Source organism: Copadichromis virginalis, linkage group LG16 (genome assembly GCF_057382275.1).
Source record: "Copadichromis virginalis isolate Kocher_CV1m ecotype Utaka linkage group LG16, C_Virginalis_male_GT1.1, whole genome shotgun sequence".
Lineage (NCBI taxonomy): Eukaryota > Metazoa > Chordata > Actinopteri > Cichliformes > Cichlidae > Copadichromis > Copadichromis virginalis.
The window spans coordinates 28,768,091-28,783,683 of record NC_140633.1 but is presented as its reverse complement, the minus strand read 5'-3'; the positions used below and the strand labels follow the sequence as shown (position 1 = coordinate 28,783,683).

The 15,593-nt window shown below is 40.6% G+C and overlaps 1 protein-coding gene across 12 annotated transcripts in view; it reads left to right on the top strand.

Annotated features, from left to right (window-relative positions):
* The window catches only part of map2 (microtubule-associated protein 2), a 105,829-nt gene that overhangs the window by 59,159 nt on the left and 31,077 nt on the right, over positions 1–15,593 (top strand). For 9 of the 12 annotated variants that reach the window (XM_085434282.1, XM_085434292.1, XM_085434290.1 and 6 more), the window contains 4 exons: positions 541–804; positions 9,466–9,555; positions 12,381–12,455; positions 14,439–14,654. In XM_085434282.1, coding sequence (XP_085290408.1) covers positions 594–804; positions 9,466–9,555; positions 12,381–12,455; positions 14,439–14,654 — 592 coding nt within the window. In that variant the 5' untranslated portion in view covers positions 541–593. The remainder of the gene's footprint in view (positions 1–540; positions 805–9,465; positions 9,556–12,380; positions 12,456–14,438; positions 14,655–15,593) is intronic. The other 3 variants (XM_085434291.1, XM_085434287.1, XM_085434281.1) reach the window with 2 other exon arrangements.

Sequence of the window (15,593 nt, the reverse complement as noted above, 5' to 3'; positions counted from 1 at the left end):
GGATTTTCACATAATAGAAGCCAGTATGTTGTAGTGAAGCTGATTCAAACTATTTGTTAGATGTTGGGCTGAATCTTGTCAGATGGATCAGAACCCACCTCTAAACCCTGCAGCCCAGCACGACTCACCGAAAATCCAAGGTCTTCTCTGTTCATTTTCAGCCAGTTGTGTTTTCTGTCTGAGCCGCTGGCTGCATGAGTCATTACACACAAACACACAAATCAATAGGGTTTCATCCAGTGGTTGTCATATGCCAGACAGCATCCAAGGACAGTATTTCACATAACCACCTACACACAAACTCACAGCTGCACTTTCAAAACTGTTGAGTTGAGCTGCAGCAGTGATCATAACATACAAAAAAGAGATTTGCAAATGTGACTGATGTAACATGTCCTAGAGCCTCCTCTGGTCCCTACACTCTTCATTTTCCTTAATGCTGCCATGCTAAAATTGCAGTTAATAACAGAGACATGCTGCGTTCTGACCATTCCTCATCTTTGCTCCTCCCTCTTCCTTCTCTTCCTGTCTGTATCCCAGAAGGAGAGACCCCAACCCTTGCTAAACCTCTTCGGCTGCTAGCTAGCATCAGCATGGCAGACAGTCGACAGCCAGAAGACGGTACCCCTCAGTGGGACCCATCAGCGGGGCAGGAGCCTGGTGGCACCCATGGAGCCAATGGCTACTCCTCCTCAGCCTACAGGACCTGCCAGCCTGGTGGGACTCATGTGGCCACAGCCCCCTATTCTGCCAGGGAGAACGGCTTCAACGGTGAACTAACTGGAGCTCACGCTATAACTGCAGGTAATGTAATTTTACCTTTTGTTAAAGGCATCTGCTTGTATTAATTGAAAGGTTTCATTTTCTACAGGCAGGATAAATGATGGCTGTGTCTATTGAGCTAATAGTAGATAGAAAAATGCGTAACAGCCTGCAAAATGTTCCTTAGAACAAATGATGGAAGGTCAGCATATTAAAGTTTTACAATTTTAAAACAGGCTGTCTGAAGACAGCCAGTTCTCACTACATATAGTGATGTCTGTATGTTATTGTGCTCTAAATCAATACAAATGCATTGTTTTGTTTACAAATGTGGTTAATAAAGTAGAGACCCTAAAGATTCTTGTCTAGGGAAGGGGCAGAATTGCATTTGACAACAGCACGTCGGTACAAATAGGTAAATGTGTTGTGCTGTGCTTTGTGATGTAAATGCTCAGTTAAATCATTAAAACTGAGAGCACAGCTGGCACCCAGTGGAGAGTAATAAACACGATAATAGGAAAACCTTTTTTCTCCCTGTGTGGATGTAAGCATACTCATGAAGACGAAGTGAGGTCTGCAACACTGTGTGTTGTATTATCTGGTTGGGATCCGCATGTGAAACAGCTAAATTTATTTCAGAGATTGTATTCTTTGTTGAAGAAAGTATTTGGCACAAAGGTTCATCAGAAACACATTTCTGTAGAAGTACTGTAGGTGGTGTCAGTCGTGGTGAGTCCGATCAGCAGCTTTATATAGAGTCTGAAGAGTGTGTTTCATTTTGGTTTTTTACTCCAGTGCGTGTGTGAAATGTCGGTTTGTATGACTGGGCACATTGGTATGTTTGTGTTTGCACATTGGTATATGTGTATTTGTATCTTTACAGTATTCTTGGGTTTGTATGCTGGATAGCGATGTGTTTGTGTGTGTTTGCGTTCTGTCTCCACTCTAAGCTTTCTAAGTCCTCACTGCAGACACATACTGTTATTAACAATGCTATAATTAACACATAAAATCTGTCCCCCCCCCCCACCCCCTCCAATCGCCAACCTCACTTACACCCTGGAGACAAGACCAGTAACGTACCAATGGTGTAACCATGGCAACTGCTCCCCTACAATTTAGTTTGCCAGGCCTTTGTTCTTTTCAACTGTAGCTTACCACTGACAAGACCAAAAAGCATGCAATGACAAGACCCCAATTAACCTCCCATCTCCCCATTACTGCGACCTAGCAGTTACTAATTTTTGCTCTGATAACGGTGTTTTTGAGTGGCCGTTTTTATGTCTTCAGTGCCCATCTTTGATATGCTTACTTTGTCCATAAATAGGTGAGCAAGTTGTTCAGTAAACATAATGCATGGGCACTTGCCTGTACAGGTCAACTGCTTTTTTTTCTGTGCAAGCTGAAGTACAAACACTAAAACGGAATAGTTGTTATATTAATACACTGTTTTTATAGCTAATAATGTTATTCTGCGGAGCATGCAATGGACCGTATCATCAGTTGTAATTACAAAAGTGTACTTTCGTTCCAGTTTGACATCCTGTGCTTAATTAATCCCTTAAGTCAGTTCACATTTTTACCAATGTCCTTTGAATATATTAAATATAGTTTTCAAAATTAACATGTTAATGCCTGTGAATAAAATGTTTTGCTCCCTGCAGTGTCACGAGAGAATTTCCAGATTTTTGGAAAATATGCGAATCAAATACCTACTGTGATGGAAATGAAATTGTCAGTGACCCTTTCCAGATCTGATTATTTTTTGTCTTTATGACTTGTATACTTCCAGTGTGTGCAGTTTTCATCTGTCACTGAGATTAAATGTATCTCACAGGAGTTTAAGGATTATAATGTGTCAGCTTGACAGACCCGTGCAAATCTGATCCAGTCACATGCAGGATTCAGAGGGAATAATCTGATGGGATATCCTGTTATTTGAGTGAATGAATGATCCATCAAGGTCATAAGATTAATGTGAGGATGTCTCTAAAATATGATGACCAACAAATAGCTCTATTATCAGTGGAATAGTAATGGCTACCATTATTCTTACATAATGGTAGCCTGTAGTTACAAATGGACTAAGTCAATTTGTGAAAACGGAAAATATCAAGTAGAATTCCTCTTCTATACCAGCTTTCATAAATGCTGGTCTATAACAATGATAATTAAGAGTATATCAATACTTTTAACACAGTGCATTCTGTTTAAATATGACATTCTCTCCCCAGCTGTGTAACCAAAGCTGTGTTTATCTGCAGAGCATCTTGTCAGCAGACATTAGCATTGCCACAGAACAGAGCAGTCTGGGGGATAAGTGGGGTAGGAAAGGTGGAAGAAGGGCTGATACTGGCACTTGGTGAGCCTTCTCTCGCTGTGAAAAGCTCTTCAGACACAACAAGAACTACCGAAGCATGAAATTGCCCTCTTGGCTTTCTTTGAAACAAAGTTAAAAAAGCCAGTCGGCCATTCTACAAGCGGTCAAGAGAAAGAGATGAAGAGAGAGAAAGAGTCAGACTTAATAGAAACAGAAAGAATACAAAGCGTTGTTGAGCTCATTACAGGGGGTGCTTGGCTTACATAAATCAAGGAAGCCTTGGTGTTATGCTAGGGCTATTGCTTTGGCTGATGTCTGTGTCATTTATATCGTTGATGTGAATAACTGGGCATAGTGTCAAGAATCCTGGACAAGATTTTCTGTTGTTAATGTCCATCCATAGCAACAGCCTAAATCAGTATGTTTGGCAGCATCAGAGAGGAGATTATTTTTTAAAAATATTTCCACTTTGGGCTGGGCCATATCATACCGTTCATGGTAATACCTGTATAATGTTAGGCAATGATAAGAAAATGAAATATCGCGATAGAATATGGGTAAAACGTGCATGCGCAGTGCCTTTGTTATCACATGGCAGAAAAAGCATGGCGGCGACGCAGAATGAGAAGGGCGAAAGCGGTGAAACTTCAGTGGTGCAGAACTGGTTTGGCTTCCGTCCATCAGATACACATTTTTTGGTAGAGCATGCAAGGGGGCCATCGTTATTACAGTTATTACCGAAACAATTTTATGTGGTACACAGCTCTCAAAAATCTGTCAAAAAATGTTTTAGTACGACTTTGCTAAGCTGCGAAGCCGCATCACTTGATGGATTGTCAGAGCATTACGAGTACCGTAGTCAGGAGCCTTGCGGAGTGATACATACTGTGCTTCAACATAATATTACTGCATAGTGTGTGTATAACCTCTTTATGCTAAGGATATGTCGGCCATTTTATGCTGGAAATGCCTTTTGGTTAAACTGTCAGCAAGGAATTTGCATTTGCACTGTTAAATTTTTATATAGCTTTAATGCACATAAAAAACAGCTGCTTGTTTAAGTGAAAATACATTGATGGGGTTTTTTTTTTTTTTTTGCACCAATAAAGTTGAGGAGTATTTTGTCTCGTGTCAATTATATCGTCAGTTATATCGTTATCGCAAATTTTCAAATATATATCATGATAAATATTTTTGGCCATATTGCCCTGCCCTATTTCCACTACATGTGTATGTCTGATCTGTATGTGTTGGGTTAAGAAAGCAAAATCTAATTGGTAGGGCTGGGCGATATGACCCAAAATTCATATCTCGATATTTTTTAGCTGGATAGCGATATAAGATATATATCTCGATTTTTTTTTTTTTAAAGCCATAAGTTAAGAACAAAAAGAGAGTTCTTAGTCACACTGTGTCCCAGATGTCACATGGGCACTTTTATTTACATACAGCGTAGATGTACATGAAGAAATTACTCAAAAATAAATTATCAGCATTTATTAAATAATCATGGCCCATAAATAAAAGAAAATGTTGTTTTTGTGCATAACAAAAAGCTCACAATTGTGCAGTCAAAATGTAAACTAATAGACGCTGAGCATAATAACAAAGAGACAGATTTCACAGCTGCACCACGTCTCTGAACAGGTGCCATTTGTGGTCCTTATACACACACAGTACGTATCACTCCGCGAGGCTCCTCCCCGGTAGCCAAAATCCTCCGACATCAAGCCGTGCAGCTCCGTAGCTTAGCAAAGTCATATTAAAATTTTTTTGACAGATTGCTGAGCGCTGTGTACCACATAAAATCGGTTCGTGGTCAGTAAGCACAACCAGAATTCATACATAAGGCGCACTGTCGAGTTTTGAGAAAATGAAAGGATTTTAGGCCGTGCAGCCCCTCCGGGCTGCATGTCGTTAGCGCGGTTAGCTCGCTAACACGTTGACACCGTCCAGCCCCACGCACGGGGCCATCCGCGGTAATTCGCTAACGGAGATTTTCCGCTTTCATCTTGTCATTGCCTTGTCATTGTCAGGTGAAGCTATGGGGGAGGCGGAGTTGTGTTCAGTGAAGGAGAGGCGAGGCAGAGTAACGTTGCGTAGAGACAAAAGTGGACGAAAGAGAGGCAAACCTGCGGCTCCACAAGTATAATTATAACGTAACATAGACTATATCGATATAAACGATATTGTCACATCTTATATCTCGTATGAAAATATATCGATATTTTTAAAAAACTTGATATATCGCCCAGCCCTACTAATTGGTCTAATTGCCGAGGATAATATATTTTGTGAAGGTTTTTGTCTCCGATTACGTAGCTACAAACTGAGCTTGCTTGTGTTCTGGCAGGCAGACCGTGGGGATATGGGGAATGAGGACCCAAAACGCAGACTCTGCGATGCAAACAGTGCTTTTTATTTACAGTGAGAAGCTGTAAACACAATAACTCCCCGTTGCTCCCTTGAATCCCGTGTGTGTGCTTCCCTCCGACGTCTGTGCTCGTGCTCCCCGCTCTTGTGTTTCCGCACACCCCGTGCGTGCAGCCTTTCTGGACCACTCTTTCTCCTGGTAGGATAACTCAATGAACCCGCACTGGTGGGAGCTCCAACACTCTCCTAAGTAGCTCCCCCGACGAGCCCTGATCACCAACAGGTGTGTGGTAGGAACTTCAGGTGTGGCCAGTCCTCCTGCCGGGCCACACCCATCAGGCCCGCATGTGGCTGTTCTCCATCCTCCAGCCACACTTGTACACACCCACACACCCACACCCTGCCTCTACATATAATGAGTGGAACACAGAACAACACAGCACAGTGCAGAAAGACACACATCCCCAAATAACAACAACAACACTAATAATAATAATAAAAACAATAATAATAATACTAATAACAATAATAATGATAATAACGGTCCATCCTGCTCACGGACCCACGAGTCCTCCAGAGCCGGGTCCGTGACAGTTAGCTGTTAGCTGTCACTCCTGGCTTACTTAACTATATTACATACTTTAAGGTAATCACCACTATGAAAACAGGGGTTTAATTTAACCTTTGTTTTGAAAGAAATTGTTCAAATATCTGTTCTTTATAGCTAAAAACAAAACAATTTGTTCCACTGCGATTTCATTGAGAAAATGAAAACAATTAACATTTATTTTACTTCATCAGATGATTTAAAAATAGAAATTGCTCAGACTTGCATCATGTGTCAAAAAAAAGGAAATAAGTCATCGTTTCTTTTGATTGGTAGCTTTAGACATGGAGGTTGAAACCGAATGACAGGATGCTCGCATCTGAATTACGTATGGACCCAAGTCAATGGCCCACTGGTCTGTTGCTATGACAACCACTTGCTTTACACATTTTGGGTGCCTGCTGGTATCATGGCAAACATCAGTCCTGCTCTGTGTGTGTGTGTGTGTGTGCGCGTGCGTGCGTGCGTGCGTGCGTGTGTGTGTGTGTGTGTGTGTGTGCCTCTGTGTGGTGCACTGTTTGTGCCTTGCGTCGACTTTGGGGCTTCCAGTCACAGTCTCTGCTCAAAGAGGGAGCATTCAGAGGTTCGGTCGCCTGTCATACAGGTAATGCATGCTTTTCTTTTACAGTGAGAGCAGGTCTGTTTATACGTATCGTGTTACTTTTGTTTAGTGGTGTAGTAAGATAGATTCTGCTGTCACAGCCAGTGACAGACAGGCTGTCATTTGACATCACTTCATCAGAGAATGCTGAGACAGCCATACAAGGCTAGTTTTCATCAGTGCCAGCTGGCTTTATGGATGTGACAAGGTTGGGTTTTTTTGCATTGCTAATGCTTTGTCATTGTGCATTTGTCTAGATTTGTTTGTCACACACACACACACACACACACACACACACACACACACACACACACACACACACACACACACACACACACACACAAAATTCACAATTTCCCAAAAAGTGGTTGTTGTTTTTTACACATAAATTCCATACTGCTCTAGTAGTCAAGTTGACATTTCCATATTTTTTAGTTTTCATTTGAATCTTGCAATTGTGCAATTAAGCTACTTCCCTATTCTGTAATAGTTGCACTATCTTCAGTAGATCCCCATGCTTGCTTCAGAAACTTTGTAAGGACATTTGTAAGTGGCTTACATGAACGTAACTGGAATTTTGTGCCAAGCATTAGTTTGAATAAAATATGTCGTTCTCAGTGTTAAAATCATCTTTGCAATTGTTAATGTGGGAAAAAAAAAAAAAGACACAAAGGCAGTGTGGTTCTAAACCATTCACAAAAATGTACAGGCTTTTCTTTTAATGCCCGTTTTTAGCTTTAGGGGCTGTTATTTGATGTTACAACCATTGAGCAGGTTTGACGAGGACGCCTCTCTTCTACTTTTTAGTATCAGATGAAAGGATTTTGCCTGGAAGCAGTGAAAAAGGTGGTACACATTTATTGCACTTTGCTATTGAAAATGGGAAATGGTGGCTTCGAGTTGGTGAGTGGGCTGTGTTAAGTGTTCCCGGAAGAAGTGAATGTATGTGGGTTATTGCGCGTGTGTGCGTGTGTGTGTCCCTGCCAGCTTGTGTGTGTTGATGTGTGGGTGATGCTGGAAAGAAAAAGGTTCTTAAACGGCAACAGTAAAAAAACATCACAATGCCATCCAGCCATACATAACTGCTGTTACTATAGAAATGATGGTTTTGTTTAAAACTCTGCCGTCCTCTCTGATTCGTACATGCATGCAGGCAGACTGATGAAAGCTTGAATGCAGACTGCTTGACCAGTTTCGTATGGTGCCCTTTTGTGTGTGTCCTGATTTAGGATAACACTATATTAGCGCATGAGTACATAACTGTCACAGACTTACTCCCTTTGTTACAATTGAAAACTGTGTGCACGCTGGCTTTTCCTGTTATACTGTAGTTATTTAACACCTACTGCCTACAAGTGTTAGACGGGCATATTGTGTTGACAGCTTCTTGCTAAATGCTAACACTAGTATTACCATCTAACATTGTTTTTATTTCTTACTTTACTGTATAGCTGGTAAAAAGAAAAAAAACGAATTGCAGAGAGTTTATCTAAATTTGCAATAAACCCAATCTGACATTATATTATCAGGAACTAATTTTGCTAATGGACCCTAAAGCAAAATTGTTGCTGGGCTTTCTGATATATAAATACCAAACAGTACCAAACTGCCTTGTGCTTCAGCACCTGGCCATGACAAACTCTCCTTGGGTTTGGCCACATTTTTGGAGCTTTTGGATTGTTTTTTTAAATTAAATATTTACTGTTTGGTTTCATTGGTGTTCTAATGTTCAAAGTTTTTGATTATTGTTAGTTTCCTGTTGTGATTTTATTGTATTTCCAGTATCTTTATCCTTCCAGGTCTAGTTAATTTTTAGTGTTGGAGTGCGTTGTTATGGGATCTGAATACTGTTTAGGATAATGGTTTGCTCTACTGTTGCTTTTCATTCAGCTTTAGTTCCTAGTTTGAGTTTGTTACCTGTGTTTAGCTCCCTCAGTGTTTCCCTATCTCCTTTCAGTCCTCCTGCTGCCAGTTTGTTCATTTATCTTTTATTCTTGTGGCTCATTTTCCTCTCATGTCCGCTGTTTCACTTTCTGTCTGTTTATTGTGTTGATTAAGTTCTGTTTCCTATTCCCAGTTAGTCCTCTGTGTACCTCTCTCTTTGTCATTCTCTTCCTGTTCCTGCTTTTTGTCAGGTTTTTTATATTCTTGGTTTAATCAGTTCCGTATTTGCTTTCATTCTGGACTGTTTTACCAGCTTAGAAATAAAGCTCACTTTTTTTGTGCTGGCCTGCAGTTGGGTCCATCTTTGAACTGCATCTTGAGACAGCACTCTTTCCTGGATAATGAAATGAATTCAGATTGATAGTTAAATTACAAAAAAGTCTGCGCCGACGGAACTGGATTCAGCTCACATTTGATCATTCATTAAAAAAAATCAAAAACAATAGTAAACAACTGACAGTATTACACATTGCGGTATCATTCTTGTATTTCTATGTAAAAAGCTGTTGCATTCTTTATTCTTTATGTTACTTTTAGGTTTGGCAGTATTTTTATAAATGTTACTGTGTGTTATTGAAATGTAAAATTTCCTTTGTCGTGATGAAAATAGAGAAAGTATTACAGGTATTTTTTCATACTTTGTGTCTGCATGGGATGTTGTGTTCCCATGGTGACACTTGCAGCCTTCACTAGCAGACATGGTGTTATGAAGACAATCTCAGCCCCCTCATGCTGCCTTTCGTCTCACATTTTGAGTGACATGAAAGAGCTACTGTAAAGCAAAATGGACAGAGAATTAGTCTGGTTGAAACATGTTTAATAATATTGCATTGACCTTGTATGTCTGTGTCTGGGTAGAGCAAGTGTCAGCCCGGATTGTACAGGAAGTGACAGCAGAGGCAGTGGCAGTACTGAAGGGAGAGCAGGAGACTCAAAGACTGCCATCAGGTGAGCTATAAAAATGCACATATGTTCTTTAATGGTGCTAGAGAGCAGTAGCAATTGGAAAACTATAATATGCAGGCCCCTGTTCACATGGGACCTGGCCCTGGGTGCAGAGGACATGTCTCCAGATCCCTAAAAGCAGCATTTCAGGAGTCGGAGCACCTAATCCATCTGCTAGACAGCTGAAATTATTAATCTTTAGTCCTATTGTTATACCTGTTTTTTTTTAATAAGTGAACAGTGGAGCAATATAGCAGACTGTTACTAACCTGAAAAGACTCGCTAATTGAAGAACGTTAAAAACATGTTGCAGCAAAAGAGAATATGTTGGAGACACAGAAATGTCTGTATTTTCCCTCAGCAACTCTAGTAGTTCTTTCTAAACAGTAGACCAGTTGTATATTTTGTTTAATTAGTCTCATAACCTGCACACTTGAAAACCAGGCTTCTGGTTGTCAAACATTTACATGGAACAGTGTACCTGTAGTAACAAGAGTAGCTCATACCTCCATCCTTTAATTAGTCACTTTCAACTCCCACGTTGCCTAGCCTGTTTCTTACTGTCTGACCCCCGTCTTTGGCAACAGAATCAAGCAGGGAACAGCCACATATATAATACCCATAACAGGAGTAAAATGTGCATAAGCATAGTGTAATGTGCCTGTGTATATGTACAGAAAGGATATACAGTGGGGCAAAAAAGTATTTAGTCAGCCACCAATTGTGCAAGTTCCCCCACTTAAAATGATGACAGAGGTCAGTAATTTGCACCAGAGGTAGACTTCAACTGTGAGAGACAGAATGTGAAAAAAAAAATCCATGAATCCACATGGTAGGATTTGTAAAGAATTTATTCGTAAATCAGGGTGGAAAATAAGTATTTGGTCAATAACAAAAATACAACTCAATACTTTGTAACATAACCTTTGTTGGCAATAACAGAGGTCAAACGTTTACTATAGGTCTTTACCAGGTTTGCACACACAGTAGCTGGTATTGTGGCCCATTCCTCCATGCAGATCTTCTCGAGAGCAGTGATGTTTTGGGGCTGTCGCTGAACAACACAGACTTTCAACTCCCGCCACAGATTTTCTATGGGGTTGAGGTCTGGAGACTGGCTAGGCCACTCCAGGACTTTCAAATGCTTCTTACGGAGCCACTCCTTTGTTGCCCGGGCGGTGTGTTTTGGATCATTGTCATGTTGGAAGACCCAGCCTCGTTTCATCTTCAAAGTTCTCACTGATGGAAGGAGGTTTTGGCTCAAAATCTCACGATACATGGCCCCATTCATTCTGTCCTTAACACGGATCAGTCGTCCTGTCCCCTTGGCAGAAAAACAGCCCCATAGCATGATGTTTCCACCCCCATGCTTCACAGTAGGTATGGTGTTCTTGGGATGCAACTCAGTATTCTTCTTCCTCCAAACACGACGAGTTGAGTTTATACCAAAAAGTTCTACTTTGGTTTCATCTGACCACATGACATTCTCCCAATCCTCTGCTGTATCATCCATGTGCTCTCTGGCAAACTTCAGACGGGCCTGGACATGCACTGGCTTCAGCAGCGGAACACGTCTGGCACTGCGGGATTTGATTCCCTGCCGTTGTAGTGTGTTACTGATGGTGACCTTTGTTACTTTGGTCCCAGCTCTCTGCAGGTCATTCACCAGGTCCCCCCGTGTGGTTCTGGGATCTTTGCTCACCGTTCTCATGATCATTTTGACCCCACGGGATGAGATCTTGCGTGGAGCCCCAGATCGAGGGAGATTATCAGTGGTCTTGTATGTCTTCCATTTTCTGATGATTGCTCCCACAGTTGATTTTTTTCACACCAAGCTGCTTGCCTATTGTAGATTCACTCTTCCCAGTCTGGTGCAGGTCTACAATACTTTTCCTGGTGTCCTTCGAAAGCTCTTTGGTCTTGGCCATGGCGGCGTTTGGAGTCTGACTGTTTGAGGCTGTGGACAGGTGTCTTTTATACAGATGATGGGTTCAAACAGGTGCCATTCATACAGGTAACGAGTGGGGGACAGAAAAGCTTCTTACAGAAGACGTTGCAGGTCTGTGAGAGCCAGAGATTTTCCTTGTTTGAGGTGACCAAATACTTATTTTCCACCCTAATTTATGAATAAATTCTTTACAAATCCTACCATGTGGATTCATGGATTTTTTTTTTCACATTCTGTCTCTCACAGTTGAAGTGTACCTCTGGTGCAAATTACTGACCTCTGTCATCATTTTAAGTGGGGGAACTTGCACAATTGGTGGCTGACTAAATACTTTTTTGCCCCACTGTATGATCTGTGCAGTTTATAACTGTGATTTAAAAAAAAAAAAAAAGACTAAATTGTTTCTAATTACTGCTGCAGTGAAAACTGTGAGCAACTGACACTGAAACTAAAAATAACAGGGAATATGCACTCACTGGTATTAACTGATGATTTAAGCAATGGTTGGACAGCAATCCTGTTTGGCTGCCAGATGTGGTACCGATTGGATGGCCAGAGTTCATATTTAGCAGTGCCTTTCTTTTTCTGCTATTTAAACAGAAAAATACAAAGCTATTGCTTATTCACAGCACTTTTTTACAGGATTCTGCACCTGTACTCCATGTTTTACTCTTTTTTTTTTTTTTTTTTTTTTGGCTTGTAAAAATGCATGTGAAAATGGAAATTAGCAGTTTTCAGCCTTGCAATACCTTGCTATACATATATATGCTTGGCATGTTACCTTGCAAGAAGTGTTTTCTGCTAGTGGAAAGTATCCTTTATAATATGTGATTTATTTTTTTTAATAACTTCAGTCTTTTATCTCTGTCACACTTTCTAGTTGAAGACACCACCAATTTGCCTCCCTCGCCTCCCCCCTCACCTGCTGCAGAGCACTTTGGACCTCTAGAACAAGGTAGGCCAAGAATATAAATACATACTCGGTATGTCTCTTAAAGAGAGAGACTTCTTCTTTTGACTGTGGCTTCTGATGCTTTATGACCACCAAGACTTGGGTCTTGGTGTATGCTTGCACTGGAAGTGCCCCACCTCTCCGGACACGCCCTGCCTAAAGGGCATGAACCACACGTTGATAAACGTTCAGAAAATCTACTTAAGCTGCTATAAGCAGAAACATCTTCTCCTTTTTTCCTGTCATCCATTTCTTTTGGAATACTGCATATGTGTCATCATTGTATGCCTGAAACAGATAAAATGAATATCTTCATTATGATCCCCATTTATCCTGACAAAGACGCAATAACATGCATGAACACTCCACCTCTACTAAGTGCACTCTTTTTGTCATCCTTTCCATCCATTTCCTTTTCTAACCTCTTCATTTCACTGTCTTCTACACACTAATATGACAGCCAATTTAGGTAACCCTCTGATTTCTTGTTGTTTGTGATTTTACTTGAGTTATGTCTTCAGTTTTGCCTGTCTAATCATTGTGTTGCGTTTTTTGGTCATTGTACCCTGTGTCTTTGGCTGTGGCTATAGGTGACAGAGATCTAGCTCTGTTTATACAAATTATACATTTAAGGACTAAGAAAGCTGCAGCAAGGTGTAGAAAAGCCAATAAATTGGGTATTAAAAAAGCCCCTCCCAATGTAGAAATGCAATCTAGTTACATAATTTAGTATAGCTTGCCTCTTGAGACTGGAAGATGATGAATGCCGTTTGCACACATAAAATACTTTATATTTAATTTACATTTTCTGAATCACACAGTGTAGATTTATCCTGTGATTTTGAACATCCCAGTTAGAGCTGTGATAAAGTTTGATTATTTATGTTTGATCGAATTTTTTAAGCAGTGACTGGGCTATAAAACTAAAACTAAAAGAAATAAGGTTAGGAGCTGCAAAGCCTTGTGACATGTGTTGTTATGTGTTGTGTGCTCATGACAAACAGCTGTAAAGCTGTTGGGATGTAGGTTCCTTACTGTAGGTGGAGTGTTTTACAGGACTGAGTAGTTTGTATTAGTGTTGAGGTTTGTTCTCACTGTGGCTTTTAAAACCCCCACAAAACATTACAGGTTTGTTAGCGACTTCTGCTGTATTAGTGCTATAACTGTTGTAGCTGTTTATTTTTAATGTTGTATGTATTTTATTTTTGGTTGAATCATTCATATGTGAAGCAGATATCTTTCACAAATGATACAATATGCCCGTTTTGTTGCTCTCAAAGAATGGCTGGCCCCCAAAGCTTTGTTATCTTGAGTTGCTTGTCACTGTCTGTTTGTCATTGTCCTCTGTGTGTTACGTCTCTCTTGCTCTCAAACAAGTTTTCTCTTCTTCTTCTTTGGCATTCCCCTCTCTGCTGACTCTTTCTGTTTCTTTTGTCGGTTTCTCTTCAAGCTTTATCTCTCTTTTCACTGCAAAAAATGTCCATCTTAAATAGTCAGGCAAAAATTGTTTTGAACTTGCTGGTTACTTAGCATTTCATAAAAGTTAAAGGACCATAGCTGGGCCCATATTTGTTCTGCTTTCAGTTCTGTTCAGTCTAGTATCAGTAGTAGCTAAATCAATAACGATACAATAAATGCAGAATATATTTTCCTGGTCATATCTATAAAGTTTAATTCTGCCGTTTGACCAGTCTCAAAAAGTTACATGTGCAAAGTGACTGCTGTTCAGTTGAACTGGCTGATGAAATAATAAAGTCAAGACCAAATGGAAAAAGTTTGGACCAAAGCTCCTTATAGAAAAAAAATCGTTAATTGCATGTTAAGTCACTTTTAAGATGGCCATTCTTTGGTGGTTTTTTTTTCCAGTTTTTTGCTTTCTTCTCCCTTTTCCTTTATCTTTTTTTCTCCATCCTTTTCACTCTCTCTTTCAGTCTGCGTGTCCAGATTTCCCTGCAGTTCTTCTCCTTGTGTCTGTCTTGTTTGTAGATGTAGGGGATGAGGAGGAGGCGGGCCCTCTCCGCCGCTTCCAAAATTCTCGTGAGAGGTGCAAGTTCCTCGCCCCCTCCATCTCAGTTTCCGTGCCCGAGGACGACCCCTACCACTCCGAAGAGGAGTACTATGAGCACCCATTGTTCAGCCCAGAGTGGACGCACTCGGGCTCTCGCCCCACAGGGCAAGCCGTGGCCTTTAGACAGATTGAAGGTGAACCACGCATGGTTCCTCTTTGCCATCCCCCCTCCCTCCATCTCCTTTCTCTTTCTTTCCTCTCTTCTCTTGTGATTTGACTCCCTTCCCCCATTCCTCTCTCCTTTCGTCTTTCCGTCTCTCCGTCCGTCAGCTCGTCTCTTCGTCTGTCTTTGTGTGCGTTTGTGTGTCCTTGTGTTGGTTATTCAATCAAAACAGCATATTAATTTAACAGCCATATTTCTCTTCTGTTTTAAATTTCTTTTACCCAAGCCCATTGCTATCCGTGTTTGCCATGCTGTTAACTCTAACACATAGTAGTGACGGTTCAAAGTAGTTATATAAATAACAGTGTTTTATTGCCATTCGCTCATCAGTCAGACCATCGTGCAAGTCCGACTTGTGGAACATGACCATAAGCCTTTCATAGATGTCTTGGAGACCCAGAGATGTATTTTGGTTCTTTTCTCCAGACTACTTCTCATCCCCTAAACCATACTGTGCTATGTCAGACCCTCTACACTCATCCGTACCTACCTTTACACTCTCACTGTGGCAACAAGGAAGACTTTCAGCTCAGACATATTCACCCACATTTGTGGTTCAGAAATGTGGACGTCATGCACATGCAGTCTTATGAGGCCCTTCTGCCTTTTTAATAAACACCCATTATCAACTCTGTTATAAAAAAAATCATTCCATTCATTTGTTCTTGTTATTCGGGGTCATCAGTAAGCATAATAAATAACCTTTTAAAAAAGCAAACCAATCTAAAAATAATCAGCTGATTTTTCATGTTTTTTTTGGCATTTTTTAACAAGTTTGTCAGTCATTCAGCACAAAATAAGTGTAAAGTCTAGTATGACTGTAATGCTGTGAAGGTGCTGTAAAAATAGCATAATAAATCTTTGGAAATCTAATGGCAGAATCCAAATCCCTATCCAGTAATATACAAAA